Source organism: Apium graveolens, chromosome 3 (genome assembly GCF_009905375.1).
Source record: "Apium graveolens cultivar Ventura chromosome 3, ASM990537v1, whole genome shotgun sequence".
Taxonomy (NCBI): domain Eukaryota; kingdom Viridiplantae; phylum Streptophyta; class Magnoliopsida; order Apiales; family Apiaceae; genus Apium; species Apium graveolens.
In genome coordinates, this window is record NC_133649.1 from 28,154,187 (window position 1) to 28,166,147 (window position 11,961).

At 37.0% G+C, this 11,961-nt stretch overlaps 1 protein-coding gene across 1 annotated transcript; it reads right to left on the reverse strand.

Annotated features, from left to right (window-relative positions):
* Positions 1-1,159: 1,159 nt before the first annotated feature.
* LOC141714033 (uncharacterized) lies at positions 1,160-1,768 on the reverse strand. The gene has a single exon (XM_074517581.1). The coding sequence runs from the start codon at positions 1,766-1,768 to the stop codon at positions 1,160-1,162; it is 609 nt and encodes a 202-aa protein (XP_074373682.1).
* Between the last annotated feature and the right edge of the window lie 10,193 nt (positions 1,769-11,961).

Sequence of the window (11,961 nt, forward strand, 5' to 3'; positions counted from 1 at the left end):
CAGTCCTAAACACCTTAACTTTCTTTTCATTTTCCCTCTTAACCATTACTCGAAATTTTTTGAACACCTCATATGCTTCATCTTTGCTAGTTAACAGGTACACCCACATGTACTTACTAAAATCATCAACCAATAAGAAAAAATACCTGTTTCCAGTCTTTGTTGGAGGAGAGATTGGTCGACACAAGTCGCCATACACCAGTTCAAAAGCTTGTTTTGCGTTAAAGTTGGTTTGACAACGGAACGGTTGTCTGATTTGTTTTGCCATCAAACATCTGGTACATATTTGTTTCAGCTGAGTTATATGAGGTAGCCCGTATGCCATCCCATTCATGGACATGTGGACTAGCGCTTGGAAGTTAACATGCCCAAGATGAGAGTGCCACAACCAAGAAGACTCTTCCGACTTCGTGAGTAATCACACAGATGTACATGTTTCAATGACTATTTTATATAGTCTATTCACTGATTTCTTTACCTTCATAACTAGACGACCATCTTCACTGTAGACCCACATAAAATCTCCATTTAGTATAACCCTGTTCCCACTTTCAGATAGCTGACCAAGGCTTATGATGTTGTTCCGTAAAGTTGGGATGAAATACACTTCACGCAACACGACATTTCCTCCACTTTTGGTCTTAAACATAACAGAGCCTTTTCCCTTTATTTCAACTATGGAACCGTCTCCAAATCTCACCTTTCCAGCCAATCCTGTGTCCAACTCCTTCAACTTTGAACGATCTCCCGTCATATGGTTGCTCGCCCCATTATCCAAATACCAGATATTTGTTTCAAAATTTTCACTTTCATTGTTTCTCAGTCTAGGTACTACCTCCTTTTCTGCTATGAGCAAAACTGGCTCATCATCCTGTATCTGCGTCAGATTCACTTCAGGCTTTTGATCCCTGTCACGACGAGGTCGTCTGCATTCTGCAGCAAAGTGTCCATACGCGTGGCAATTAAAGCAACGGATTTTGCTTCTATCACGTACACCTTGATAGCTGCTATTACCTCGAGTCCTTGTTCCTGGAGACGTCTCTGTCCCAGTCCTTTTCGACCTTCTCATCCACTCCTCTCTTGTGAACAAGAGCTTCCCTTCGGCGTTCTCTCTCTTTACCCATTCCTCCTCGGTTAACATCAATTCTCCTCCAGTGTTTTATGTTTTCCCACGAACTCGCTCTTCGTGTGCCTTCAACGATCCTATAGTCTCCTCAACTGACATTTCATCTAGGTTACCAAACTGCTCAATGGACGATGTAATGTGCAGAAATTTTGATGGCATGGAACATAGTAACTTCTTAACCACATAGCTTTCTTCAATAGTTTCTCCTAAAGCACGAATGTTGGTGACCAGTGCATTGAGCTTCAATGCAAAGTCGTCTATCATCTCTGTATCCTTTATATTCAAACTTTCGAACTCGGCCTTTAATATCTGGACTTTAGCCTGCTTCACTCTCTCTGCTCCCAAACACATAGTTTTTATTGCCATCCAAGTTTCTTTTGTCATTTTTTTCTCAGCCAGTGACAATAGTATGTCTTTAGGAATTGCTTGAAAGATTGCTGCCATCGCCACCTTATCTGTCTTTTCTTTAATAGTTTCCTTTGGATCTTTCGGTTCGATTGCTTCCCCAATCCCATGAGCTTCCATAAATATTCTCATCTTAAGGGCCCAAGCTGTATAGTTGGTTTTTGTTAACATCGGATAGCTCAAACTCAAGGAACCTTCTTTGCTCTTTACCACCTCCATCACAATCTGCTTTGGCATATATTTGGGCATCCACCAGGAGTGCTCTGATACCAAATGAAGACTCTAAACACTGGGATTACTCACACAAACACACACACTTTTTCGTTTTTCAGCTAAGTATGCAAGAACAGATACACAGACTAAGCACAACTCTTGCTGATAGTTTGATACGTAATAATAATAAAAGAGTACAGGTACAGGATATTAAAAGAAAGCAAATAACCACCTAGCTACAACCTAGCTCCGATCCTACATTATCTCTACTACCCCATTTATTTCTCAAGACTCCTAAACACACTCTACTACCAATGACTAATTCTAAAACAGAAAATAACACTAACTTATTCCAAAAACAACAGTTTAGATTATTTTCTTAAAATAATCACTGTGTTGTAACACCTTGAAAGATGATATCGATAAGTTTAGTTGATTGATTTATATTAGAATTTAGAAGCTAGTTCATGGATTTCTCGAGCAATAGTAGCAAACAAAAATGAAAATAACATTTTAGTGGAGTTAAGTTTCAAAGCAGATTATATGATCTTAGTAGTCTACAAGGTTAAGTCAGTATTGGGATTAGTTTTAGTATGGTGAAATGTTGAGAACTATTTAGATCTAGAAAAAGATTTGTTAGTGACCAATTTACAAATTTATGTCTACAATTACATATCACATAACATAAGTTTAAAGATTCTTCTTTACAATTATAAGATAACGTGCCAGAAGTTTTAAGTTTTGAGGATATACAAAGAACTAGTGTGATATTTAATTTTTATATATTGAAAATTATAAGATGACGTGGCATTAATTACACAACTAGTGTGATATTTAATTTTTTATCCACCTTTAAAATTATTAGTTTTGTAAATAAAATTATCTTATAAATATTATAATTCACAAAAATATATAAGAAATACTCCCTCAGTCCCTTCCAATTGTTTACATTTCTGAGGAAGTGTCCGACACATATTTTAACGTGCATAAAAAGTATAATTATGTAACTTATTTTTAAAATTTTCTTTTTCTGAATAAAAGTCGAATGTTTTAATTTTATTCAGAAAAACAAAATTGAAAGCGACGGAGGGAGTAATAATTTTGATTCTATAGAATTGTGATATGCTTGTAAAAATCAAATATTATTTTCTAAAATATATATTGAAAGACTTGTTAAATCAATAAGTTACCTATGTAATAATAGCTCGTTACATGTTGATACATTAAGATCTTATAGATTTTAAATAAGATATAAAATGACAAAGCAATTAATTATTTTTTTTTCTTTGATGAGCTAAAAGAAGTCCTTATTTATTTCTTACACCATGTATTGAGACTTTAAAATATTAAAACAAACTTGTAAGTAAGAGAGCTAAGAAAGAAAGAAAAGAGTTTATAACTGTGTGATCAGAGAGAAGATAGACTGCACATAGTAAGATGACCCCACATATTAAGATTTGTGCACAAGGTACATTATTCATCATCCATCCTATAGATCTATACATAACTTGCATAAGATTTTTTTTTCTTTGATTTGGTTCTATTTTAAATCCAAAATTATCTAGCAATATTTTGTTTTTTGATTATGGTTTATATTGTGCAAGTATTAGAATTTGATTATAAGTATTGGGTGAGTTAATGGTGGGAAGAGGAGAACAAAACTCATCTAGTCACAAGTTGATGCTTTTGAGTGACTGAGATAAAGGTCAACCAATTAAACTTCGTAAAATTTCATATCTAATATAAAGCCTTCCCCTAATAAGATAATGGCCCCTCTAATTAAGAATTTTTTAAAATTTTACATTTAATATAAAGCATTTTCCTCAAACGGGATTTATTTTTAATATGAGTTTGGAAATTGGACCTGTGTTTCAACACCTTGAAAGATCATATGAATAAGTTTAGTTGATTGATTTATATTAGAATTTAGAAGATAGTTCAAGGATTTCTCTAGCAATCCTGGCAAACAAAAATGAAAATAATATTTTAGTGGAGTTAAGTTTCAAATCAGATTTTACCATCTTAGTAGTCTACAAGGTTATGTAAGATAAATTTTAGTACGGTGAAATGTGTTGGAAATAATTTAAATTTGATTTATGTTTTGTATTTGAATAAAGAAGCTGTTAACCCATGTAAACAGCTAGGAATTAGTCGTAGTGTTATCCCTCAGATATTTTAGGATCGTGGAGTTAGTCAAGCAAATGTAGGAAGTAGTTACAATTGTTTTAGGATAGGAGTCCTCGAAACTCTGGTTACTATTTATTCTGTAAGTGAAGAGTAGAACAGATATTGCCTAAGAAATAAAAAAACTTTGCTTTTCCAGTTTATACGTGTTACTCTGTGTGTGTGCATGTTTTGATATATCCATCTAGTTTCTTCATCTTGTATCAAAGCAATTATTATAAGATGGATACAGGGAAAGGCAAGGTCGGGTCTGTGGGGCTAACTTACCCAATGTTGGCTAAAGGTAACTATACGGCCTGGGCATTGAAGATGAAGGTTTTTATGTAGGCCCAAGGAGTGTGGACTGCTGTAGAACCCAGTGATGAAAAGACACCGATTGAGGATAAAAGTGATAAGGTTGCCTTGGCTATGATCTACCAAGGCATACCGGAGGAGATTTTACTGTCAATCGCAGGAAAGAACACGGCAAAAGAGGGTTGGGAGGCCATCAAAGTTATGTGTCAGGGAGCCGAACGTGTAAAGAAAGCCAAGGTTCAGACACTCAAGGCGGAATTCGAGTCGCTGCACATGGAGGGCAGTGACCGACTTGAGGAGTTCTACATGAAGCTCAATGGACTGGTATCTACCATTCGAGCTTTAGGAGAAGAGATGCAGGAGTCATATGTGGTCAAGAAACTGCTAAGAGCTGTTCCATCTAGATTCCTGCAAATAGCTTCAACAATAGAGCAATTTGGAGATTTGGAAAGCATGACAGTTGAGGAGGCGATTGGATTTCTCCAAGCTCATAAAGAGAGACTGAAGGGTTAAAATTTAACCACCGGAAGGAGCCAAAACAGTACTGCTGGGAATAAGTTACTATTAACAGAGGAGGAGTGGTCTAGACGTGAGAAGAACGAAAACAAACTCCTGCTCACATGGGATGAATGGATAAAATGATCAAATAGGGAGACTTCTGATGGGCAATCAAGCTTTCGAGGACGAGGTGGACGTGGTTTTCAGGGTGCTGGTCGTGATAAAGATGGCGTGAGGTGTTATAATTGTAATTTGCTGGGTCACTATGCTGCAGAATACAGGCGACCACGTAGAGAAAGAAACCAAAAAATGGAGGCAAACCTGGTTCAAATCAAGGATGATGAGCCTGCATTGTTGCTCTCTGAGTTAGACGAGAAGAAGATCCCAATGGTGTTGTTGAACGAGGAAAGCGTTGTTCCAAAATTGGAGATGACCGGAAGGGAGAAAAAGATATCTCAAGTATGGTATCTAGACAATGGCGCAAGTAATCACATGACTGGAGACATATCAAAAATTTTCACTTTGGATGAAAGTGTGACAGGAGAAGTAAAGTTTGGAGATGGATCAACGGTATGCATTAAAGGGAAAGGTTCAATCGCATTTAAGTGCAAAAACGGGGAAACAAGAGTGTTTAAGGATGTGTTTTACATTCCAAATCTTTGTAACAACATTCTTAGTCTTGGTCAAATGTCAGAAGACGGAAATAAGGTGGTATTGCAGGATGATTTTCTGTGGATATATGATAATGGTGGGAAGATGTTGATGAAGGTGCAAAGGACGGCCAACCGTTTATACAAGATTATGCTCGAAGAAAATTCAGAAGTCTGCCTGCTAACAAAAGCTGAAACAGATTCATGGCTTTGGCACGCTCGTCTGGGCCACGTAAACTTTGATGCAATAAGTCTCATGAACAGAAAAGAGATGGTAAAGGGTTTGCCAAAGCTGGTACATCCAAGAACTGTGTGTAGAGGCTGTTTGATGGCAAAACAAACTAGGGCTCCGTTTCCGACTCAATCGAGTTACAAGTCAGGGAAGGTGCTGGAGCTAATCCATGGGGACATTTGCTGACCAATCACTCCATGTACACCAGCTGGAAAGAGGTATTTTTTGCTTTTGGTTGATGATTTTAGTCATAAAATGTGGGTCTTTTTTCTGTCCACTAAGGATGAAGCAATAGACGAGTTCAAGAAATTTAAGAAGCTTGTGGAAAATGAATCTGGTGGAAAAATTAAGACACTACGTACAAATCGAGGGGGGGAGTTCTGTTCTCAACCATTTGCAAAATTTTGTGAGGATAATGGGATTGTGAGACAATACACAGCTCCTTACACCCCGCAGCAAAACGGAGTTGTAGAGCGACGAAATAGAACAGTGGTATCCATGGCTAGAAGTTATCTCAAAGAAAAGCAAGTCCCATCAGAATTATGGGGTGAAGCCGTACGACACTCCGTGTACGTGCTCAACAGATTACCCACACGAGGTCTCTCTTACAATACTCCATATGAGGCGTGGTCAGGTAAAAAACCTGATGTTGATCATATCAGGACATTTGGTTGCTGTGCCTATATGAAAATACGTGGAGTTTATACCAAAAAGTTAGATGATCGCTCAAGGATGGTGGTGTACCTCGGGAGAGAGCCAGGGACGAAGGCCCACAGGTTATACGATCCAGAGGAGAACAGAGTTCACATTAGTAGAGATGTGGTCTTCGATGAGGGAAAATCGTGGGTCTGGAGTGATATTGATGGTGCAGTTACAAAGAGTCAAGCTCAGTTCACCATTACTGGGCATCCGTTTTCAACAGAAATAGATGAAGAAGCCGTTTCTGAACCTGACATTCCTATACAGACGCCACAATCAAGTGACAATGAACCAGAGACTCACACGCAATTGTTCGAGTCAAGTCAAGGTGGTACCGAAAGTCCTGAAAACAGCAGCACACCTAAGCAGTACAGGCTGTTAAACGACATCTATGCTAACACGGAGGAAATTGAACTCGAGGAGGATGAGTTGTTATTTGTGGGTACTGAAGAACCAGTCATGTACAAACAAGCTATCCAAGAAAAACCATGGGAGGAAGCCATGAAGAGTGAGATCGAGGCAATAGAAAGAAATAATACTTGGAAACTTGTGGCACTACCACTTGGGCATAAACCGATCGGCTTAAAATGGGTATACAAGCTGAAGAAGAATATTGATGGTGAGGTTGTAAAACATAAGGCGAGGCTTGTCGTGAAAGGATACGTACAAAAACAAGGGGTGGATTTTGAGGAAGTGTTTGCACCTTTTACTCGTTTGGAAACCGTGAGATTACTTCTGGCATTGGCTGCGAAAAACAGATGGGAAGTACATCATCTTGATGTTAAGTCAGCTTTTTTGAATGGAGATTTACAAGAGGATGTGTACGTACAGCAAGCTGAAGGTTTTGTGAAACAAGGCAAGGAACACTTGGTTTATAAGCTGGTGAAGGCTCTCTATGGACTTAGACAAGGGCCACGGGCTTGGTATGCAAAGTTAAATAAGTGTTTAGAGAGTTTGGGTTTCATAAAATGCCCTCATGAACATGCTGTATACACTAAACAGGAGAAGGGTGAGACATTGATTATTGGAGTGTATGTTGATGATTTATTGATAACAGGGACAAGTGTTTCCATGATTCAGCGGTTTAAGGAACAAATGAGTGAGAAGTTTGACATGAGTGATCTGGGGAAACTATCTCATTACCTGGGGATAGAGGTGGTGCAAACTAAGGAGTATATAGAGCTCAAGCAGACATCTTATTCTAGGAAGGTGTTGGAAAAGAGTGGTATGTCAGAGTGTACACCGACTAAATACCCTATGGAACCCGCTTGTCAACTCCATAAAGATGAAACTGGAACACCCGTGGATCCAACCATGTTCAAGAGCATCGTAGGTGGCTTGAGATATCTGGTTCACACTAGACCAGATATCGCTTTTGTTGTTGGTATAGTCAGCCGTTACATGGAACGGCCCACTGAGATGCATCTCCAAGCTGTGAAACGAATTCTAAGGTACTTGAAAGGAACGCTAAGTTATGGATTGGTGTATTCAAGCGGGAGCAGCAACAACATGTTGACGGGGTATTCTGATAGTGATCGGGCTGGGCAACTCGATGATCGGAAAAGTACGGGAGGCATGGCGTTTTATCTCAATGATAGTCTAATAACGTGGGTATCTCAAAAACAGTGTTGTGTGGCGCTATCTTCATGTGAAGCCGAGTTTATGGCAGCTACTGCGGCTGCTTGCCAAGGTATATGGCTGAGAAACTTACTTGGGAGACTTACTGATGCTAACATTGGTCCAGTGATACTCTACATAGATAACAAGTCTGCAATAGACCTCGCAAAAAATCCAGTGTTTCATGGACGCAGTAAACATATTGATATTCGATATCATTTCATCCGTGAGTGTGTTGACAGAGGTGAGATCGTGATCAGACACATTGGAACAGGCGGTCAACGAGCTGATGTGCTGACAAAAGCTATGGCCACTGTGAAATTTGAAAGGATGCGTTCGCTGCTTGGCATCAGAAATCTCAAAACCCAAATTTGAATTAAGGGGGTGCTTGTTGGAAATAATTTAAATTTGATTTATGTTTTGTATTTGAATAAAGAAGCTGTTAACCCATGTAAACATCTAGGAATTAGTCGTAGTGTTATCCCTCACATATTTTAGGATCGTGGAGTTAGTCGAGCAAATGTAGGAAGTAGTTGCAATTGTTTTAGGATAGGAGTCCTCGAAACTCTGGTTACTATTTATTCTGTAAGTGAAGAGTAGAACAGATATTGCCTAAGAAATAAAAAAACTTTGCTTTTCCAGTTTATACGTGTTACTCTTGTGTGTGCATGTGTTGATATATCCATCTAGTTTCTTCAAAATGTTGAGAACTGTTTAGATCTACAAAAAGTTTTGTTAGTGACCAATTCACAAATTTATATCTACAATTACATATCACATAACATGAGTTTAAAAATTCTTGTTTACCATTATATATTGACGTGGCAGAAGTTTTAAGTTTTGTCTATGGATATAGAAAGAAAATCAAGGTCATTCCCTAAAAGCTAAAAGAAATTGTAGGCCAATCTAGTAGATTGTTTTGTGCCTTTTACTATATCCTAGTTGATAATATTACAATTTTCAAATAAACAATATGTAAAATATTCTTAGTACATCTGTAATTTATAAGGAGTTTATAAAATAAGTGAGAGGTAGGAAACATAGTAGTAGCTGTTTTAAGATGTTAGTGTATATGTATCCTATTTCTTTTCTTGTTTTATTGCCTGATTATTTATACAAAATCATAAATTCTACTGTGAAATTCAGTGTAGTCTAATTATTTTTATAGTTATTTAATTGTGAATTTTATTATATATATATTCACAAACAATAAAAAACATAGAGGGTCTTGCCTCAACTAGACCTTGAATCTGTACTTCCACTACATCAAAATATTTAACATATTTTTCATCTCCCAAATTCATTCTCATAGCTACCTACCACATATCATTTATCTTTCATTGTTTTCATTCAAATTTGCTACTGGCAAATAATTTAAAAAAAAAATAAAGATTCTTTATATTTCAATTTTTATTCATATAAGAATAATAATTATATTTCTATCACTAAAAAATTGCATACATTTAGTGTTTTATACTGGTGCACCTAGAAAAATAAAGTACTTACTAGAAAGTAGAGAACTGTCACAATAAAATGTGTGTTGAGTGTTTTACCAAAGGTAATTTCTTTTTTCTTGTTTAGGTGCTTTAGCTCAATCTAGTTGTCTCTTTTTCACAAGTATATATAATAATAACAAGTTTTCTTAAATCTTACTAAGTTTACCAACTGCAGCTCAAGGTAATGATAAAGGTTTGCAGTTGCCATTGCCTTTCACCTTATACTGTCTGACGAGCACCGGAAGACTTCACCTCCAACTCCTACAAGTTCTAAGTGAAGAGGAATGCTCTTCAGCAAAGACACCATCTGAAGAAGGAAATGATCTTTTTATTGATAACAGCAGAATGATGATGTCTTCTAATGAGAGTGCTCTGGGATCTATGTTAATTAATACTGTGTGTGCTGATCAAAAGATCCAAACTTTTTCTACTTTGTACTTCTGGTGTATTTTATTAGGCTGGTTATAGGCATGGGGCATGCATGTAACTAATAATATTGCCCATATTTATGTTTTTGCCGGTCTGTTCTACTATAGATAAAACATAGTCTATAGTACATACATTTCTTTGTAATAATTTTGTGTTGGATTAATATCTTGCATTAAATAATGCACCAGATAAAGTTCATGATCTTGAGAATTAGCTTTCACATAAGTTGGTATAAAAGTAGTAGGTTCTGCTCTTTTTTATTAGTTACATACTTTTCTACTTGTATAGTATACATAATAGCAAGAGGATGAGATAAAAGTAAGTGATTCATATATTGGGATTGAAATTTAATAAAATCTATAGTACTTCAAAGTGATGTATGAGCAAAAAGAAGAGTACTACTCAATAGTTGCCATGAGGTGGAGGGATCAAGTGGAGGCATCAACCCCTTCTTCAACAATAAAATGTTGTTAGAGGGGCAACGTGTACTCGTGCCTTTAGTGTGTTTTCCTTCTAATAGGCTTGCAATTTCACCACATACTTTTGATGGGTGTTCTTATTCTAACTTCTCTAATTTGAGATAATTTGTTCGATTTAAAAGTTGGTTGGTGGCATCCATGCGGAAATATTGGGCTAGTTCTTGTAAATTCGTTCTTGTAAAGTGGAAGCTAGGGTAGAACCCTCATATCATTACAAAAATACGGTCATTTACTACCAACAAATCGGTTGGAAATGGTCGAGAATGGGAGGAAATGCCTAAGTGGGAAATGTCATTGGTCAAAAATGAAGATGACCACAGTCAATGTGGGACTCACGTGTTGATGTGTACAGCCGCAAGATACGGACCAACAATCCAACATGGAGTGGGAGGCATTTAAGTTAGATGCCCCGTGAATGGTGGGAACCATCCACGGCATATGGTATGTCGGGTTTTTGATCATGCTGGAAATTATTTACGACCACACATTTCGTACCGTCGGATTTGAATGTGGTAAGAATTGGCTAGAAGATGGTGGGAACTATGGGGTTTTTGAAAGGTAAGCGCCGTAGAAAATGGGTATATTGATAGAAATTATGGATATTTTTTTTCAATTATGTATTCTAATCATTACTACGAGAAGTCATATATATAAATAAAATATTTATATTAAAAAATGACGGGAATCAAAAGCAACCCAACCACAACTTCCAAACTTAACAAAAAATAAACATATTATTCTAATATTTAGATGAAAATCAAAAAGATCACTAAAATGTCATGTGCAAAAGGTTTTTTAAGCATTTAGTTCACTAATGCGAATGTAACTAATCTCCACCAATATCATTATCCTTGTGAGAGCCCTCACATACTGAAGTGAGGTGATCCTCGTTCTAAGACACAAATCTTAGGTGTACCAACAAGGAGTCACTCGTCTTTGTTTCATTAGAAAAAGGAAAGACCCAAGATCTAAGACCTAAGATCCAAGTCCAACGAAGAAGTAGAAGCATTTAGGTAACAAAAGGGAATTGCAAGTGCTTGAGGAGGTGACTATGTTGTTTCGTTCTCAGATAATTTTATGATAAAGTTTAACTATTTTATTTCAAAGAGGCTACCTGTGTGTAACGCTCTAAGATAAATAGATTGTGGTTAGTTGTAAAGGCTTCTCCGCTAATTTAAATCAGTATATTTATAGTAGAGAAAATCTTGAGTCCAGGGAGGAGCTCGGGGACTGGACTAGGGGTTAAGTGGACTCCAATTACTCACTTAGCCATCGTCAACCAACATTTTATCGAATGTGTTTACTATGTTGTGTATCGTAACTTTACATTATACATTTAATTAGTTACTCAAATATAAGAAGTTAAACGTACACACGAAAAGGAAATTTTGAAAAAGCCAAGCTCTAAATTTTAAAAAGGTAATAAGCTATCCAACCCCCTTCTAGCTTATTAAATTCTTTCACCGGGACCTATGACATTGATTCAAATGGTTTTAGAACGCATGAGGATGTGGATGCATTACACGTAATTAGGTTGAAATTATTAGATGTCATAATAAAGTGGGGTTGCGGTCATAAAGTCTGTTGGTATAACATCCAAGCCCATAACTGAATGCGTATCGGACCCAACAACCCACCA